This window comes from Lutjanus erythropterus, chromosome 5, assembly GCF_056507025.1.
Source record: "Lutjanus erythropterus isolate fLutEry1 chromosome 5, fLutEry1.hap2, whole genome shotgun sequence".
Taxonomy (NCBI): Eukaryota; Metazoa; Chordata; class Actinopteri; order Lutjaniformes; family Lutjanidae; genus Lutjanus; species Lutjanus erythropterus.
The window spans coordinates 41,914,180-41,935,382 of NC_139321.1; the positions used below are offsets into that span (position 1 = coordinate 41,914,180).

General features: G+C 39.4%; 2 protein-coding genes across 2 annotated transcripts in view; one reads left to right on the forward strand and one right to left on the reverse strand.

The window, feature by feature from the left end:
- LOC146327300 (5-hydroxytryptamine receptor 4-like) overlaps positions 1-21,203 on the forward strand; it is a 182,140-nt gene that overhangs the window by 74,406 nt on the left and 86,531 nt on the right. The gene's annotated exons all lie outside the window — the stretch shown is intronic.
- On the reverse strand, positions 11,588-13,187 carry LOC146327301 (E3 SUMO-protein ligase ZBED1-like). The gene is made up of 3 exons (XM_084718305.1): positions 13,122-13,187; positions 11,863-12,664; positions 11,588-11,799 (listed from the first exon to the last, which is right to left on the reverse strand). Exons 1-3 carry the CDS (start codon positions 13,185-13,187, stop codon positions 11,588-11,590), a joined length of 1,080 nt encoding a protein of 359 aa, XP_084574431.1.

Here is a 21,203-nt window from a genome sequence, read left to right on the forward strand (position 1 = left end):
CACTTTATCTAACCCTGGGTTACATGTCTGTTGGTACACCAAAGGGCTTTTCACACTGCATTTAGCCCCTGATTAAGAAAGCAGTTAGCTCCAGGGTAAGGGAGCTATTAGCTTAAAGGCTTAAAGAGCTTTCACACTGGCACAATCCTGGTATGTTTCATAGTGGGCGTCGCCTAGGGCTAGTTGGACCTGCTCTGGAGCAGGGTTAGCTCTGAGTCTGTGGGGTCATCGTTTTTGTTTTTGTTTTTTTTTTGTTTTTTTTATGATGAAAAACAAAAACAAAAAAAAAAGACTAAACCAGGGCTAAAAAGTGCTGGTATGAAAAAGGGATAAAAGATTAGAAGACAATGATAATCAGCCAGGTACACCTGTGTGGGTGTACAGAGGCTTTGACCTGCAGCTAAAAGAAGGGCAGTGTGAACCATATAGCCTTGGGCTTAGATTAACCCAGGGTTAACAATATGTGTGTGAAAAGGGGCTAAGTTAGCCCAGGGCTAAGGATAGCCCTCGGCTAAGAATATGCAATGTGAAAAGCCCTCAACCAATATGAAAATTTTGGAATGTTCCATGACTATTCTGCTCTTTTAGCCATGGGTTTAGTGGGATTTTCAGTGGATAACCCCACAGACTCAGGGCTAACCCTGTGCTGGACCATGGCCAGCAAACCCTAAATTAAAGTTATAGTTAGCCAATTTTGGAATGGGCCAGGATTGTGCCAGTGTGAAAGCTTTCCTAGCTTCAGGCTAAGAGAGTTCTAAGAGAGTTCTTAACCTGGGGCCAGCTATTTTAGCCTGTAGCTAAGTGCAGTGTGAAAAGTCCTAATGACTTAAAGTCCAGTATTCACTCTGTTTTTTGTTCCCATTTGGTCTCCACCAACTCCTGAGAAAAATATCTTCTCTTTAGTTGCTACATGTTCCACTTTGTTCACCAGCTCTTCAGTCTTACACAACCAAAGAACCAAACCAGTTAGATCAACAAGATAAAAATCTCAATGCTGATTCACAGTCTGTTTAATGCTAGAGACCTTTTCACATTATCTTGAGTTCAATCTATGTTAACATCAAAATATCCCAGAATTGAGCAGCACCCGCTTCAACAGTATTTCCAATGAACAAGATTTGAAATGTGGCCCTGTATGTGTTTTAAACTGAATCTAAAATGTAAACTTTTCATGCACTGTGTTAAATTTACACATCAGAGTTGTTGCTGTACTAAATGAAAGCAGAATCAGTTTGTGTCCTTGGTTCTATTCTGTGTTTGCCTATTGCACAATGCTAAAAAATGCATGAGAGCGGTAGAGAGCAGAGAAAATGAAGAAAGGGAGCATTTCCATGGCCTAAATGTCATTTGACTCATCTCATTAATGCAGTTTGACACCCATTGCACATGAAAGTAGCAGAGCTGTGCCATGTCTCAGTCATGCCGCTTGACTCTGAAGCATCCGAACTGCAGGACTCCCTGCTGGTGTGAGGAAATTTAAAACGATACGGTCAGGTCAGCAGGTTACTGGATGGGAGATAAAAATTTACCAAGAACAGTATTTTATTTTCTTCTGTCACAAAGTTCACACTCTAAATCTCAAAAACACTTAATGAAAGACAAGTTAATTTGAAGTTTGTTAACTGAAGTTTGGTATTGAGTTCCTTTGGAAATGGAAAGAATACTTAAAGGTCTAGTGTTTGATTTAGGGGGATCCGTTGGCAGAATATGGCAGCAGTGGAATGATATTCATAAGTACTGTATGTTTTTATTCATGTTAAACCACCTTTTTAAACCATCTGTTTTCGTTACCTTAGATTGGGACATTTATATCTACAGAAAGTACAGGTCCTTTTCCATGGAGGCTGCCATGTTGCACCATCTTGTTTCTACAGTAGTCCAGAACAGATAAACCAAAGACTGGTTGTAGAGAGGGCCTTTGATGTTTTTGTGCGAGGTTTGCACCCACTTTAGGTTCTCTTATACACTTTTGGAAGGGGAAGGTGAGGTGGGCCTGGCCAATATAGCTGAAAGGTCTATCACAAAAGTGAAGTTTCACATTGGTCAGTATTGTTAATTATCAATCATAATCTACATCGTCTGAATTTGAATGCACATCAAAACATAACACTAGATGGGCGCCTCTGGAAATGACACCTAAAGGTATAACTATAGCATCAGAGTTTGAGAGTTTGTCACTAAGTCAGAACCAACAGATTATTTTCATTTTCAAACCAGTATTCTTCAGCCCCAAATGATGCTGACTGAAGTGAAATCACTTGAGGACATTTATCTTTCTTCACACAGCATTTTGTGCAGTCATACTCTCCAGCACCTTTAATCAGACTTTGATGTGTAAAGTTGATGCAGTTCACTGAAAATAGGAGCCACTGAGCAAGTTTTTTTTTCTTGTGTTTACCTAATTGAAAGAATGGATCTCAGATTCACTTTCTCAGCTAACTTTCATAAATAATTACATTTAAAATATTAATTGATTATTAACATTAGACTAATCATGACCTAAATGAAATCTAATTGACATTGCGCTGCTTTGTCTGTGCTAAGTAGTTAAATTTCCCTTCCTGGTTAATTAACGTGCGTCTGACTCTGAGAGGCTGAAGAATGACCTTCAGATCCACAGATCCATGGAGTATTGATCACAGATGCTCTTCTCACATCCTCCTCTCCCTCTGTGGCTCAGTGAAGGCTGATGTTATCATCAGACTGAAGATGGAAAGAGTAACATTCTTTATGTACACGACTGAACAATAAAAATCATTTATATTTTCTTGTATTGTCACTGAAGAGAATTTGCCGAAACAGGAGTTAGCCGCCATCAAAAACTCCTCAGTAAAAAATTAAAATTATTTATTATTATTATTATTATTATTATTATTATTATTATTATTATTATTAATAATAATAATAATAATAATAATAATAATAATAATAATAATAATATATATTAATATTATTATATTATTTAAGTTTACATTTTAAAGGGATAGTAGGGATTTATTTGAAGTGGGGTTGGTATGAGGGACTTATCCAGAGTCAGTCAGCACGCCCCCAGTTTGGAGAAGCAGTGTAGGAAGTTAAGCAATCTACTACTGTGGTCAATAAGAAAATGTATTTTAGCAACCTTAAAAAGACCTGCTTAAAAAATAATTTAAGTGTATGTTATATTTTGAATTTTATCACATTTTAGCCTTGCTGTTAGACAGCCTTATCTGGCAAGAAACTGTTATCACTGTTATGTAGTCATAATATAAGTCAAATATTTCTCTCTCTTGCTCTTGCACTCCATTGATAAAATAAGCAATTTTACCTCACAGAACATGGACTTTGTGGTCTCAGGCTGCCTCAGTTGGTTAGTTTGTTTGTGTTAAAATTAGTTATTTCACCAGTGAAGATTGTTTGGAGAGAAGGATATTTGGCTTCTGCAGCAGTGATTTCCTGTAAGAAAAAACTGTCTGATGACAAAATAAACCAGTGAAAATATTCTAAATATAGTTTATACTGATATTGATTTTTTTTAGGTGGCACTTTTTTCTTTTTTCTTTTTTTATAGAACTTGATGCAGATTGCTCTTATTTTTAAGTCTTATAGGCAGCATGTTATGTTTAATTTATCATTTTTCTTTATTCATGTTTGATATATAAATAGAATTTTTTAAAAATACCAGCAAAAGTGCTCATAGCCCTTTCAGTGCTCTTATATCATTTTGGCCAATAAAGTTTACTGTTACACTATACCATAGTCTGCCTATGTTAGCTATCTTTTTCACATAACCACATTTGCGAAAATTGTATGTTTATATATGTATTCTAAATTCTATGTATTGTGTTCTGTATAAAGACTGTCGGTTGATATATCTGAATTTCTCTGCTGCTTAATCAAAGATTGGTTGGGCTCTAGTAGGTAATATAGTGACTATGGATAAGTACCTCATACAACCTGAACTATTTCTTTAAGTGTACACAAGCTGTTAGTTTAGACTGAAAGATGACTGAACATTTTGTTTAACAGTCACAACCCAAACCATACGGGCACATTTCAAACTAAAATAAACGTGTGCATCGATGGTCCACAGACCAACAACCTACTGTGCGTACACCTACCATTAATCTAGTGGCAGGTTTCAGCTACTTGTCCCTCTGATTGTGGTCCTTCAAGTTGAGGACACTTTATGTTGTAATTTGTGACTCAGAGCTCCTGATTTGAGAGGAGCTTCTCTTTCCTGTTAGTTAATGTATTCTGATATGATTGGATGATAAGTCTGTCTTTGGAAAGAAGTTTGATCTCTCTGTCTCTGGTGCACTTAACAGAGTTTCCAACAAATTTTAACACAGAAATTCATGTGAAGTCTGAAAAAGGATTTTTTTGTTATCTCTGTCCATTATTTCCACCCCGTAGTTATCTCCACCAGAGATGGTATACGTAAGATTGTGTCTGTTTGTTTCTCTGTGTGTTTGTATGTTTTTCAGCAGATTATCCTGGAAAAACCCAGTGGATTTCTTTCGTTTACTGTGGAGCTTTTTCTAAGGAAGTGGATGTTGTTACTTCTCCATTTAAATAAACTTGACTAAGTTTGGTGGAAATTTGGTCCAAGGAACAAAGTCATTAGCTTTTGTGTGCAGAAAACAATTTCCATGTAAGCAAGGCTTTTTTGATTTTGCCATTTTCTTAAAATCTGAAACATGTATCTTGAAGGTTTGGACCTTAATGCAGACCTAGATTCAGATGAAAAATAAAAAAATGAAAAATCAAATTAAAACTGTAAATCTTGAGGGTTGTGCAGCCTTGGTGAATCACTCACAGGGTGCTCTCTGGATTTGAGTGTGGTCTTTCTTTACACAGTCTGCTAATTAGTTCCAGTCTATCTGTGTGTGTGTGTGTGTGTGTGTGTGTGTGTGTGTGTGTGTGTGTGTGTGTGTGAGTGGGTGTGTGTGTGTGTGTGTTCCTGCATGGATGTAGCCTTAATGCTTGAGGTCACTCAGTGCGAAAAGTTGCTCTGCTCAATACATGTCAATACAGAAATATCTCACCAATGTTTTATATGTTTTTGTAAATTCTCTGTGTGCGTGTGTGTGTGTGTGTGTGTGTGTGTGTGTGTGTCCGCTTAAGCCCTTCAGTTTTTGTGAGGATCACTTTAAATGTTATACCTGGATAGAGAGGACATTTTTGAACAACTATTTTTATTATCAACAAGTTTAATGATTTTTGACAAAACAGCTCAATCATTTTGTTTCCATAACTTCACACAATACTGATAGATGTCCATCCCTATCAGCCCAAGCTGATGTCCTCAAATGTCTTGTTTTGTCTGAGCAACAGTCCAAAGGCATTTAGTTAAGTTGTTTAAAATGTTGCTGACTTTTTTTCTGACAACAAATTAATTAACCAAATAATTAGGAGTGTGTATCTCACTGACTGAGACCGATTTGATTCTTATCTCGATACACGTTCAACAACACGATATATCATAACATTTTTAAATGGCCAATGATTCGGTTTGGTACGATTCAGGTCTGTCACGATATGATACGATATGATACAATACAGACAATGCAATGTGTGAATCTTTACATTTTGATTCAATTAATGCTACATTTGTAGAGTGCTGTTAGTTTCAAAAAGACATCCTGATAGTTTTACTAAATGTAGTAACAGACAGAGACAGAGAGAAGGAGACATCACAGTGGTGTTAACATCTTATTATGAGTCTCGTGTAAATGAGATCCTGTAGCCTAAATGAGAATCTGTGAACAAACTTTAAAACTGTTTAAAATATTAGTATTTCTGCAGTAAGATGATGTGCTGCTCTGTTTCATATGAAGAGTGTTGTGGTTTTGATCAGTGTGGAGGAACAGTGAAGTGTTACCTGTTCTCACAGTGACATGACGTCTCTGTGGGTCAGACTCATGTCTCTGTTCTCTGCTGTCAGACATGTTTTACATAAATGATCTGCAGCAGTGTTTCTCATCTTTCTTATAAAACACAAACTTACTCTACACTTGCACGTTATGAAAGTTTGGTGGTGCGACGTGGTACAATGTCACTTCTGTCGCTGTTTTCAGCGCTGCCTATTTTGAGTAAATGAAGAGGACACACAGGAGAGGGAGGAGGGAGCACTTGTTTTGCGTGATCGCGGCAGCAGGCGTCCTGATGACAAAAATGAAACATGTGCATGCTAATAAGATGTACCAATACGTGAATGCTGCACTGATTTGTTTTCGAATCATGTTCAGCTTTTTACTGATACATGCCATCTGAACCGATGCACTCGTATCTTAGACATTAAAGTCTGATGCATCGGATGCATGAGTGAATCATTACACCCCTATAACTAATCATTTCAGCTCAACTTGTACTCCTCACAAGTATGGAACTATAGTGTGAGGGTGTGAGATCCTGCAGGCACATACCATACTGGGCCCTGTTTCCCAGAGCCTTCGTAGCGCTATGTGTGTCGTAAGTTGTATCTTAAGGTCTCCCTTAAGCTTACGGGCTGTTTCCCAGAGTCTCCTTAGCTAAGATATATCTTCTGAAGGTATATCTTAAGAAGGGCGGTCTGAACCACTCGTAAGCTGTCTCTTAGTGATGCGCTCCATTCATCCTAACAGAGTTTTAGCTTTATTAGGCCAAAATGATGCTTTTTAAAGGGACAGTTTCAGTATAATTCACATATAGACTCCTTGGGCAAATTATATCATTAGTTTAAAATTAACCTCATGAAAAATAATAATGAATAATGAATATTATGAAAAAAATTGTTTATTTATTCATGCATTTATTTATTTATTTATTTATTTATTTATTCATTTATTCATTTAATGGAGCTGACTAACTGACGATATGTTTTTTTCTGACTAGGCTACAGCCTGTTCCCCACCACTTTATACTGGATATCTGACAGATACTTGACAAATTGATTCGGCTAATGAAGCCGGCTAGAAACTAATCAAGCGGGCATCACCAGCTATATAAGAGACCATGCGCATCGCCTCTGTTTGCTTCATTGTGGACTAGATTATTACTGCAATACAGCGTATCGTTGCGCTCAATCAAATGAACCAAAGGCGTTGCCGTCCGCGTAGCCATTTGGTTCATGTCAACCATTTTATAAGGACAAACTTCAGTCCGCTTAATGTCCTCTCAGACAGTGCCATCCTGTCCCAAGTACCGGCTGCCATGTGAGGAGATCCTGAATCTGCTTGCACTTGTGTCCCTGTACATTTCCAGAGCTACCAAGTGCAACTTCGCTCTCAGCCCAGAGGTACAGCTTCTGGCAGCTTTGCGTTTTTACGCAGTGGGTAGTTTCTTGGAGGTGGTGGGAGACGGATTCGGGCTGAGCAAGGCATTGGTTTCACAAAGTGTGGAGGCAGTGACCAGTGTCCTTGTGTGTCATGCACAAGAGTATATCAAGATGCCTGCGAGGAGAGAGGACATCATAGAGGCACACCAGGGCTTCCACGTTATGGCTGGCATTCCCCAGGTGATTGGACTGGTGGATGGGACCCTTTTTCCCTGTGTCCAACTCGTCCATGGATGACCAGGCCTTCATATTTTCATCCTGCGTAAGGGATATTCCGCCATTAACACCCAAGTAGTGGTGGACCACAGAGGGCTCTTTGGGGATGTTGTTGTCAAGTGGCCTGGCAGCACGCACGACAGTTACATCTGGGCCGACTCGGCTGTGGGACAAGATGCTGCCAGAGGAGCGTTCGGCAGAGGTTTTTTCCTTGGGGATAGTGGCTACCCGCTCCGAAGCTACCTGCTGTCATCGTTGTCACACAACATTGCTGTGCGTGCGCGAGCACGTCTTCCTCCGGAGGAGAATGAAGGAGAAGATGAGGATGCATGATGGTGTCAACCCCCCGCCCGAACATCGTGCAGCACTGTACAGTGCCGGTTTTCAAACAAGACAAAACATCATAAACATTTTTGCCTGAAGTTCCTTATTTTTTTCTCCTCCACTTTTCTTGTACAAACGGTCCATGTCACACAGTCACCAAAGCATCACATCTACCCTTTATTTCTCCCCACAACAAGCCCGCCATTATCAGTTTTACCATATATAGAGAGAGAGGGGACAACATGATGTAGAACATAAGTAGGACAGGGATTTTGCATGAAATGGTGCCAAAACACTCGTCTGGATGGAGATTTGGTTTTAAAACGCTGTTTTTTAAAAAATACCTGTGTATGTGTGGGCTAGGTTTCAAATAGTTTAGCAGATGATCTCTGGGAAGCAGAGCATTTATGATACAATATTTGATGGAGGTAAAATTAAAAAGGCTTGTAATATTACAACATCATTTATTTACCTTTATAAGTGATCAATCGATGCGTGCAGCATCGTGGCGAAGAACAGCTCCAACTTAAGATGTACCTTAACAGCTCTTCGTAAGAGCACCCGCTAAGGGACAGTTTGGGAAACACTCGTAGGAAAAGAAGCTCCTTTGCTAAGGTATATCTTAGAGACCTAAGATACATCGAAACTGGGAAACACGGCCCTGGTCAGTTACAACCTGGCATTAGTTCAAGTTGCATTTATGTTAAAGCCCCATGTGGATGTGCATTAGCACACATGAAGCCAGCTGAAAGGTCGAGTGTGTATTATTATTCTTATTACATTTTGCTAAACGAGGTTGGTGATGTTTGAGAGTTATAGGGACCAGTCTATGGGAGACTTAACAAAACAGAATTTTCTGGTCCAAGTCAAAGTTTTCATATCCAAACAACATTAATGTGAATGACTCTGTTCTGTCATGTTTGTTCTCCTCCATGTTTGTTCGTGTTGCCTTCATACAGACTAAGGCTGGAGATATACTTGCTGTTTAACCATGCGTTTGCGTTCACGTGTGCGTAGCGTTAATTTCTGAGGACGTGCACAACCATCGCTCCAATGGACACAGGATACGCAAGGCAGCCATGAAGTGTAGGGATACGTAGGGGTGCGTATGCGAACGCGTAGTTAAAAGCAAGTATATTTCCAGCATAAGTGCCTGCATCCATGTCATGTAAAAGAATATGAAGTGTCTTTCAAATTATGAAAAGTATTGCTGTAAAGAGTAGGGCTGTGCAATGAATTGAAACAGTTACTAGAATTTTCAGATTGCAGGAGGATCAATATTGAAGGCAAAATATGTATCTAAATATAATTTTAAAGTAAATATCGTGCTGCAGAGATGTTGTGGCCTACACATCATATTCACAGACATAAGAAAACATCCTTATTCAGTACAGATTCCAACATAAACATAATGATGTAAAAACTCGCTCCATAATTACTCCGTCTAATGTTACACATCATATCGCAATTACAATACCAGTCAAAATAATGCTGATTATATTTTGCTTAAAAATTCTTCAGCCCTAGAGAATGTGATTTGTGACACAATAGGTATGTTCGAGATGAACTGCGCCTCGCCTGAAGAGTAGACGAGATCAGGCGGCCACAGCAGGAAGTGGAGACAAAAATCTGCAGTCAAGTCGGACAGTTTTCCACAGACTTAGGAGAGACTAGAGGAGGAGACACGAACATCCTGTTAGATCACCTGTAGGTTACCTGTAGTCTGCAGATCATGCTCATAGCTGAAGAAATAAAGTGCGTTTTTGATTGTTGATTGAAGTTAAAATAGAAGAGATCCTCGTTTTGACGCTTCTTACATCTGTTCTTTTATCTGCCTTGTAAAGCACTAAACTGTTCTTTTGATAAGTCATATATATAACCTTTATTATTATCAGACACAAAATATCTGCTTGCTGACAGATTAAAACTTCATTGCACAACAGAAGACTGATATGTCCAGCATTAAATATTACAATTACACAGAAAATTTGTATTTTATACAACACGTGGTGTTTGTTGTCAAAATTAAAAGCCAATCAGAGCCTGTCAGCTTGTCGATCAGGTGACAGCCAGGTGTTTGCAGTCGGTGGAGAGCAGCTGCGGTGCCTCGATCTCGTGAGGTTATCGTTGCCCACGTGTGCATGACGTCAGAGGAAGTCGGGATCACGTCAGACACAAATCTAACCGGCATGCATTGTGCGCCGACCGCCGCTGATCGATTCTGTGCAGGCCTGGCTCATCTTGAACGTACTTAGTGTCACAGTTCTGCAGTTTCCCTCCTCTCACTCTCCCTTGGTAAATTTCCACTCTCCCTGCCTCTGCTCCACTCTACCTGCCAGCCACTCCCACCTCATCAGCCCAACTCTACCCACCTGCAAGCTCAGCTGCAGCTCATCCACAATCAGCCCAGTATAAAGCCTCTCCAGCACTCACACTCCTTGCCAGACCATTCTTCTGTATTCCCTGCAAGACTCTCCAGCCTTTTTTCCTGGATTATTTCCCTGATTACTTACCCTGCCCGTCTGACTCTCCTGCCTTGCCTGGTTCCCGGATATTCACCTCAGCCTTCTGTCCCTGACCGTAAGATCTGTCTCTACATTACTGTTTTCTGCCTGCCTGTCCCTGTGGCTGTTTGGTGTATCCTTCTGTCATCACAGTCTCTTCTGGTCCTGACTTCTCCTCCTGGTCCTGATTTACCATCTGCTCATCCCTTGTCGGTTCTCCTGCTTCTTCAGCCTGCCCTCCTGGTTCTGGACTCCACAATTCGTCTCCCTTGTCTCCCACCAGCTCCTCTCTAGGGCTGCAACTAACGACTATGTTAATAGTTGACTAGTCACGACTACTGAAACGATTAGTGGACTAATCGGATAATTATTAATTTTTTCTTAAATTTAGCATGAAGTTGATTTAATTCTGTGGCAAATGATAATAAACACAAGAAAGATGGGTACAATGAAAAATACATCTTTTATTGAACATACATTCGTACAAAAATTAAATAAAAATGTCCTATCTAAAACCAATTAGGCACAGCGCTCGGTCAGTAGAGACATAAATCCACAAATAAATAAACCTCTGTCCATTTTTTAGGGACAGGCAAATACATAATAAATAATAAATTAAAATCAAGTAAACATTTTTTTTTTCCTGTAAACCAAGAACAGGCTCATTAGCAGCAGTAGAACAGTAAATAAAACAAATATTATGTGCACTTTGTGAAGTATATTCAGTGGTCAACTGCACAGTCTGTTGCAAAAGAACTTTACAATTCTCAACAGTCTGAAATCTAACGGTTTTAGCAACTGATGTTTGTAGATACACGGCTGAAAATAAGCATTCAGAGTTGTCCATATTCAAGTTGTAAACATGGACTGTGTGATAACCTGGACACAAACCTGTCATGGTGGACAGACCAGGTTTAAAATCAACATGAGGCTCAGGCTATGTCGTTCAGTTTATTCATACTAAGAAAAGTCAGCATATCAACATGGTCTCGTGTGAGACTTGCTCTCTTCTGGGAGCAGATGTTTCCTGCTGCTGCGAAGATTCGCTCTGCTGGAGTAGATGTTGCAGGAATGCACAAAAGGGATCTTGCTACGTTGGACAGTGTGGGAAAACGCCCCTCATTTTCTCTCCACCAGCTGAGCGGGTCATCCTTTTTGGCCATTGGTGCCTCTGTGAAGAACATCTGAACTTCCCTCCTCACCATTTGGATTTTTTTGATCTCCTGGGTTTCCTCCTCTTCCTCACTCAGGCTGTCAGTGTCGGACTGAAGCAGGTTATCCAGCGCTGACTTCCCCCTGAGACATTGCCCCTCCTCTTCGGCTGTAGCTCAGGGTCATCATGTATCCCAGTCTCAGCCTTTGCTTCTTTTATGGCAAGAACTTCAATTGTGCTTTGCACCCTTGTGCCATCTTCAGGAGAGATGAACTTCATCTTTCGGAATCTTGGGTCGATGGCAGCTGCAAGAACAAGTGGGTTGTCTTTCTCTGCAGACACAGTGTTAAGATTCTCTCACCTCTCACTTATTCCTTTTCCTGCGCTCGTCTCAAACTGTGTTTGCTGTATGGACCGTTGCAGGCCTTTGACCAGCTGTGGAAGACATGAAGCAGTAGCATACTCCGGTCCACTGAGGAAAACGGTTGCACATTCAAAAGGCCCCAACCCTTGCACCAGCTCTTCAAGTAGCACCCACTGCTCTGGTTTGAGGTCAGAGTAGTGCTTGCCTCTTGGTGTTACCTCAGGTTCAGAGAGGGTTGCAGTGACTAGCCACAGCTGCTCCAGGAGTCTCTCCACCATGTAATACGTACTATTCCATCGCGTATTTACGTCCTGGATCAGCTTGTGCTCTGTGGTGTTCATTTGCTGCTGCTTCTTCTTCAGTTTTGAATTTGCCAGCTCACTTCTCCTAAAGTGCTCCACTAAGTTTCTTGCAGCACCAGTAGCTTTGTTGATGCTGGGCTCTGTGAGGGCACTGTTTACGATAAGTTGGAGAGTGTGCCCAGCACAGCGGACTGAAAACCAACCATGTTTTTCTTCCAGGAGTCGAGCTGCCGCCACCATGTTAGACCCGTTGTCGTGTACTACTGCTTTAATTATGCTAGGCAAGATGTCAAATTTCTCTATCACCTCTTCCATCCATAACATGATGTTGGCAGCAGTATGCCTCTCCTCCAGAGGTAGAGTGGTGAGGTTCAAAGTCTTCATTTGCCAGTCTTTGGTAATGAAGTGACACGAAACTCCAATATATGCCTCTGTGGCACGGCTGGTCCAAACATCACACGTCAGTGTGAGGGAGCTGTTGACCTCTTTTAGGATCTCCTTTACCTTTAAACACAAAAGTTGATTTTTGTAAATATTTAAAGTGCAAAAACCTACATGTCAACAGAAACTATTCAGCATACAAGTTTTACAGTTTTAATAATTGCAGCTACTCTATGATTTTACCAAAATTAAGTTATGTATTTCAGCTATTTTAATATATATGTAAATATGTAATATATGAATTAAATATATAATTGCTTTTAAATGACATTTGTGATTGCTTGTATGAAATGTGTGATTGCTTATATGAACCGTGTGTGTGTGTGTGTGTGTGTGTGTGTGTGTGTATTTTAAACAATTACCTTCAGAAATGTTGTACTGTATTTCTGCTCCATCAAGTGCGTGAAATGGGTCCTGGATGGCAGGATGTAGTCGGGGTTGAACTGGGCTATCATCTGTTGAAACCTGGCACCATCGACCATAGAGAGCGGCCTATATCATAGATCAGCATCTGCAGTACTGACTCAGTGAGGGCAGTCGCCTGTTGCGGGGTGCACGTCTGCCTCTTTTGCAGGAAGGGGTCCATGGTGCCTCTCTTCTTCGGACTGCATGCATTTAATTTAAAATACGTTTGTCAGGCACAGTCTGGCATAACGCTTTGCAAACCTTGCAAGTAGTCTTTTTATTCACTGTATCCAGTAGGGCTGAACGATGTATCGTTTTCTGATCGAAATTGCGATTTCAGACAACGCGATCACGTGATCACCAAAGCTGCGGTTTTTTGCAGTGCTTCTGAGGGCTGTACTACGAAAAAGGCTCAACACAGCCAGGCTTTCTTTGCATGATCTGGATCGACAAAGCCTAAAACTGCAATCAGAGATAACGGGTATCACGGCGGTGGTTATCAACTCACTTTGTTAATCCAGGCTTTCGTCTTCAGACTCTGTGCGCGCTCACATAAAAGGGCCGTTTGTTGGACTTACACTCAACATAGCTCGCTAACACATTTATCTCGCTTCGTAGTTACACTCCTCTGACGTGCATCACAACCGACAATGCAGCGAACGTCATATGGAACTTAATGAATGGACCAGACCTGTGTGTGTGCGCGTGTGTGTGTGTGTGTGTGTTTGTTTATTAATTTATTTATTTATACGGATTTAATATGATGATGTGTGCGAATTGTCTTCAGTATAGTCAGTAGTTTTTCTCTTAATGTTATTTTTCTTTGAAGCCCTCACAAATACCTAGTTTGAATAATTAATGATGATTGTAAATGTTACTATACATTGTGAATATTGCACTGAAGCTTGATTTGAAGAAAAAATCGCGAATCAAATTGAAATCGCAATATCTGCCAGAAAAATCGCAATTAGATCTTTTCCAAAAATCGTTCAGCCCAAGTATCCAGGCTAAAATGCTCCCAAACTTTAGAAGTTTTGGTACGCGTACCTGATGTTGACGCCACCATTTCTGTATGTTACCACTCAGAGACAGAGATGCTATTGCACATGAGCGACTCTTGGCAGAGATTATAATCAAGTGAGATGCCTCACTCTGTTGGAACAACGCGTCTGGCAACAATAGTCGACAATGGAATTCATTGTCGACTATTTCTATTATCGATTTTTGTCGACAACCTCGACTAATGGTTGCAGCCCTACTCCTCTCAGGTACCGACGCCTATTTTTGTATTGAACTGTCCGGTTCTGAGGACTCTCGATCCTGTCGATGGTCCTGCTTCCGGGTGTGGCTCAACATTCCCACTTTGGCTTTGAACGGTTCCCTGCGTTTCTGTGGCCGCACAAGTTCCTGCTTTTCCTGTTTAAAATAAAGGTCATTACCAACTGTCCCAGATTTCAGTGTGCTGCTTTTGGGTCCTGAGAACACCCATTACACACAGTGAAGTAAAGGATAGAGCATGAAATGATATTTTTCTATTATTGCACAATATATTATCATACGCTCAGTCATATTGTGTATTTTGTCTCTTTAAAGTGAATAAAGCAGAGCAGTCTTCACACCAGCATACACATAACTTTACTAATTTGAATTGACATAACATTAGAATTTATTTCTAAATGTCACCATTTATTTTTAGATTCTAATTATTTAATCATTTATATTGCAGTTTTTTAAAAACGTTTTTGCAGCAACACAGACTGAACTTTTTTAGGACCACATGCTTGCGCTAAACCTTATATTCCCAAATCTACATTTACAGCAGGCCTCTCTGGTAATTAGAGCCACTGTGCACTTGAACTAAAGAGATTACATCAGATTCATCCAATAGAAACTATTGTTGTTATGTTATCCGATCCTGGGTCACTGTAAATAACCCATAAATAAATCTCTGCTGTACTTTGCTGCTTCCATCTACTGCACCTACATCTTTCTAAAGTTATTATACATCACTGAGCCTAAAATTCAGTTTATACAGCTGCAGCTGCAGCAGTTGGGTAAAATTGTGACGTTGCTTCAAATAAAGTTAAGAAGCTTAACTGTTCTTCTGTGCTGGAGTCAATAAATAGAATGTTTGTAATTCACTGTAATAAGGAAGACAGTGGTTTGACCTCCCTGCAGGCTGGAGTTAGACTGAATTAACCGGCACAATAGATTTTGTTTGTGGTGTTTTGAATCAACACAGGTTAAAGTGAGCCATTTTCAGCAGGTTTTATTGTGTCCATTCACCTCCCTTTTGAAGACAACTTATTCTGGGTGTTGTATCTAGTAATACTTTTCAAGAAAAATCCAGAGGAAATATTTGTTCTTCAATATGTGTGTGATTTGAGTAGCAATAGAGTTTACAGAGATACTGAGGTATATAAAAATGACTAACAGGTCTTGATGAATAAATGGCTTGGGAATGACATGCAGCTACTGTTTCACAGTGGAGAGGGATTCAAAAAGAAAAAGTTCAGTGAAGACATGATACAAATCTCTACACAGTCACTGTCAGTGGCTGTTTGTTCTAAAGAGTGTTTTGAGAGCCAGAAATGTATGCAGCTGGTTAATTAAAACCTAATCATTGTGTTGTAACCTTTTGCTTCTTTTGTGCAGTAAATAGCTTGTTTAATGCTTGAAAACTGCTAATGAGTTTGCTGATTCTGGTATTTCAGACAGACAAATTTTTATTCACTTTCCTTACAGGCTGCCAAGCCCCTAAATTTGGTGGCCAAAGTACTTTTTTTGTGGTCCTTTCTTTCTCTGTATCACCTATTATGAGATACAGCATCCTGGGTCCTTTAACTTAACCACACATTACTTTCATGTTAAATAAGGCATTAAAACTTCTGCTAACTAAAAGTATTTTGATGCAAATGTGTACCTTTAAATCTTTTATTTTATTACTCTTAACCCCTCTGTTCTTAACCACTTCTATTTATTACCTATTTATTACCACAATAAATAAAAAAGTGAAATGACTTTATATGAAATGATGTTCTTTATTAAACAAAATATTTAAATCACCTTTTTTAGTGTTCTTTTAAGGCATTTGATATATTTATACAACAAAAAATATAGGAATTAGCCCTTTTTTAGCCCTTTTTAAAAAAAAAAAATTTCATCCCCACCTTCCACAATGTGTAAGCTGCATAGTACATTCACTATGCCCAATAACAAAGTGTCAATAAATTTAAAATAAAGTTTCTCTCTTTTACAGAACTAAGATGAGCTTAATTGGTTCATTAACTCCTCATAAAACACACCTCAGTCAAATTCTACTAAAAAAATATTTTTAAAAACTCACCAAAATTTTATTTGTTAGTCTGTGCACTCTTCCAACAACCGCCAACATTTGTTTGGTCAAATTTAATTCTGAATTCAACAAGTGAAAAAATGCAAATATTCAGTCTCTGCAGGCTGTTTATCTCTCACTCCTCACTCAGCTCAGCTCACTCATGGTCCGGCTGAGTGGGTGTGTACTGCGCCACTCGAGGAGAGTACGTTGTGGAGCAGTGGCTGTCACTCTGCAGACCATTACATCAGCAAAATACAATGACAAATATCACCTCAAAAACCAGCCAAAAAAACAACTGGCGATGGATTCAAGCCATCATCGATGGACAATATATTCATCGCCCGACCATAACCCATACTTCAGTAGCCAGACATATTGGTGGCTGGTAACGAGTACTGTTCACTGTTTTTGTGTAATGTTGAATTAAAACATACAAAGTAATCAGGATGTTTGTGGAACTGTAACGTCTTGGTGACAGCCCGTAGTGTGAGGATTTATCTTTGTGGCCACACTGGGCCACCTACATGGAATATTTGGCAGCCACAAACCTACTTGCGGCCATAGGGCCATGATTAATGTACTTCTTTTCAAAAAAAAAAAGTTTGCAGTCAGAGGACAAACTTTAGTCTAATTAATGTCTTTCCTGTTGTTGTTTGCTCTTTAGCTGTATCGTATGTCTGCACTGTAAGTGCACCAATCTCTGTTTGTCATCGTTTGGGCTATACAACAAATTTATATCACACTTACAGTAATGCTTTTTTTATTATATTTTACGTGTGTATACACTATTCTGGGAGTACTTTAATGCGCTTAGAGGACATACACACTTACAATAAAGCTACTTTCTCTAAAGTCCCCAAACAAAGCTTGAAGCAGAGGTGATACTAAATTTAACATTCTGCTACTTTAAGTAGGTCTAGAAAATGTGGTCTTCATTTTAGCAAACATAAAAGCCTGTATAGTGCACACTTCTTAAATATGATACTATTTCAGAGACACAGCATTTTTGCCCCATCCACAGTTAAATATATATATTTTTTTTTCTGGTGCTCAGTTTATTACCTCTGGGGGTCCACTGTGCTGACAGCACACAGGAGCTTAGTTCTGAAGATTAGCCCCACCTTGACTAAAACCTTTGGCTGAACCTCAGGAGACCTGAACCAGCTCCACCACACAGTTCAACAAACACAGTCGAACCCTCCACCCCCATGATGCTCCAGTCACTTAGTCTGGAGTTTGTCTGCCAGTATTGATGTGTCTGTCTCACTCACAGTTTATTTCTGACATTAGTTTGCTCATCTTTTTACTTTGCTGTTTTTTGGGGGGGGTTTTTTGTGACAAATCTGTCACCCCCCATCCTTCACTATCATCTTTATTATTTCTCCATATTTTAATTTCACATCTTTCCTCTCATTAGTGGACAGACAGCTCTGTCCAGAATTGGTCTCTTCATTGTTTAACGTGAGAAACACAAAGAAAATATTGCCAGTGCACTCTTGCAACCAGGCTGTTGTGTTTTATCACTTTCTGATTTGGGTTTTGCTCTAAGATCAGACTTCAGTGTCTCCCAGTACAAACCCCTGTAAGAGAAGAACAGGAACCATTGATTTTTCCTGGTTCCTTTTGTTTGCAGAGCAGGAACACTCAGCAGTGAGATGTTCAGCTGCTCTGTCCTTTAAGGAACAAAATCATAGACATACATACCTAGACGTTGCATTGACCACTTTGGCCCATTGCTGTGATTCATCATCATTTCTGTCATACTGGACTAATCAAGACCGGCCTGTGAATACATGTATGTAAATTAAGGAGCAGTGTTTTTTCTGGAAAAAACAGCACTGTAATCTTTACATTTCATAACTGATTTTAGTAAGTTATGTTATATTTAAGGTTTTATACTTTACATGGAGTAGCCTGAACCTGACAGGACCTGACGGTTTGAGTTGGACCAGGCCATATTTCTCACATATTTCATAGTCTTACGACAGGTTGGGCTGTACTACTACTACTACTACTACTGCTACTACTACTACTATTATTATTATTATTATTATTAGTAGTAGTAGTAGTATTATTATTGTTATTTTTATTATTATTATCATTATTATCAGTTGTAGTATTAGTAATTTCTTTTCACTTTTGTCCCCAGTTTTGTCATTGCCATGGAGGGAAGCTTGTTAAGAAAAATGTTGGGCTGTAATTGGGTTCGGACTGAAATATGCTAGGGATGTTTTTTTTTTTTTTCAGGATTAACTTTTCAAGCCTGATTAACCTTCTACTCCACATAGATCATGAACCTAGGAATGAATGATAACTGAAAATATTATAGTGCATTTTATGCAGAAAAAATCGTGGCCCTCCTGTAGTAGCAAAGTAAGTATTTGTTAACAGGTCAGTGCTGCCCTGTTCAGTATGGTGGCAACACTGACATTGTTGATGTCTACAGAGTACAGTGGCCAACTCCACTGTGAGTAATATAAAGAAAATAGACCGGTAATATTTCAACATGGTAACATCCATTAGGACTGTAACATGGATGAATGAATGAATGATTATTATAGGATTTTAGCTTCCTAACCAACTTTACTATGTGCTGAGAGTATTAATCCAGTTTTATAAGGAATTAGTGATCCAAGTTTCATAACAATCAGACTTTGGGTCCTGCAAGAGGTCAGTTAAGAATCCAGGACCAGCGCCAGGCTGTGCTGCTGAAACTGGTCATGTGGGACCCAGAAAAAAGTTTCTACACACTGTAACAAGATTTTTCTGAGCATCACACAGATTCTAAGTGTACCCTTTAGAATTATCACAGTTCTGAGTCATTATGTCCATTAAAAGTTTAAAACTAATAAAAACTTTTACCTATATATTTTTTTGTGCCATTAGTGCATACTGGGAGTTTGCAGGCTTAGCCTCCTAAGTTGTTACAGTTTAGTTCAAAAGTGGATCCAAGCACAGAACACAGTGTAGGGGTCGGATAAAAACTTAATTTATTGAAACATTACTTATATAGGCAATGTGGAGGAGATGGGATGGGCCGGCGGAGGTGGGGGGGGGGGGGGGGCTTTGGTTGGTGAGCAGGCAGGCAGGGATTCAGAGGCACAGGAGACAAAACAAGCATTGATGACTGACATAAGAATGCAGGAAAAGTAAACAATCAAAGTCAAAAATGAAAGTTAGTGCTCAAGCTTCACAGAACCAAAATGCATAAAACCTTAATAATTTTGTGGGTATATGAAATGAGTGAGCATCTTAAGTATTCTGTTTACCCTTTTAGTGCCTTTTATCTGCCTCTCAAAAGCCTGTGGCATATGTCAAAATTAAGATGTTGACTGTGCATTAATATACCTGGTGAAAAATGTTTAAATTAATGTTGTAAACTAATGTCTCTCCTGTCTTTTGCTGTTGCTCATGAGCTCTATAGTATTTCTGCATATATTTTATATACACCAATCTCTGTAATGTTTGTCATGATATATGCTTTTCTTTGAGTAAATTGTCATCACACTTAGTATGTACTTCAAAACTTACAGAGACTTTAAGTTTGTATACACTACATTGGATGCATTTTAAACGCACACACTTTTATAACAAAGTTACTTTAACTAAAATTCTCCATAGAAAGCCTGAAGTAAAGGTAGTACTTCGTTTAACATACTGCTGCTTTAAGAAGCAGAAGTGGGATTAGAAAATGTGATCTTCATATTAACAAAAAAGCCTCTACAGTACATACCATTTGAATATGAATCTGCTTCATGGATTCAGTGTTTTTACCCCATCCTGCTGGTTTACTGTACTTATTTTGTCAAACTTTTAATAAGTCTTTTAAAAAGCCTGGCAGTCAACAGGTAGAGCAGACTGGGGTTAATGCTGATCACCACATGAACAACCCACATGACTCCATTCAGACACCCTTCCAAAACTGAGGGGCAGTTGGTGGCTGGACTTTAAATATTTGATGAGACTCAGTCAGGAATGTTCTGTCAGCTGATTTCTTAATGGCTGTAGGGAGACCTAGACTGAGTAAACAGACTGTATTGTAGCTCCATGAGGACCAATCCTCATTTTATTTCATAGATGTAAACATAACCATTGACACATTCTCATATTGTCAGTGGCTGTGTTTATATTTATGTATGTTAACTGTGCTACAGGTTGTACTGTGGTTCAGGACAGTAATGTTACACTGTTATGATGCACTTCTGATACCCTGCAGCTGAGTCTCCCATTCATGCTGCCATGAATAAACCTCTTAACAGAATATTTCTGTCCACTTGTGATGTCCCGCCCACTGCTTGAACAGCCTGCCAGCTATAAACCGGTGTGGCTTTTCTGGCTCCTCTGCCTCTGCTTGTTGTCATGGCTTCTGTTGATATCAGGATGCACCCAGAATGCTGTGAAAGTCAAAACGTTTAGATATTTTTATGCTACAGTGACAGGAAGAAACCAGGCATCTGAATAGTGGGTCTTATTACTCAAGTCTTGGCTTTTCTAACTTGACTGTTATGTTGTCACTGGATTAAAGGGGTAGTCGAAATTATTTGATGTAGGGTTTTATGAGATATCTGTAGTCAGTGTATAACCTACAGCAGATTGCGGTCTGCACACCTCCAGTTAGGAGAATCAGATAGGGGCAGCAGCACTGAAGCTAAGCAATGAACTGCTGTGGATGGTTTCAGTAGCAAAATGAATTTTATCCACTTAAAAAAGGTCCACCTAAAAAAATCAATATCACTTTAAGTGTACACTATATTTAGAATATTTTCACTGCTGTACTGACAGTCTTTTTTGATGGGAAACTGCTCTTATAAAAGTCAAATATCACTTTCTCCACACCAACCAAACTCTGTAGGCGAAATC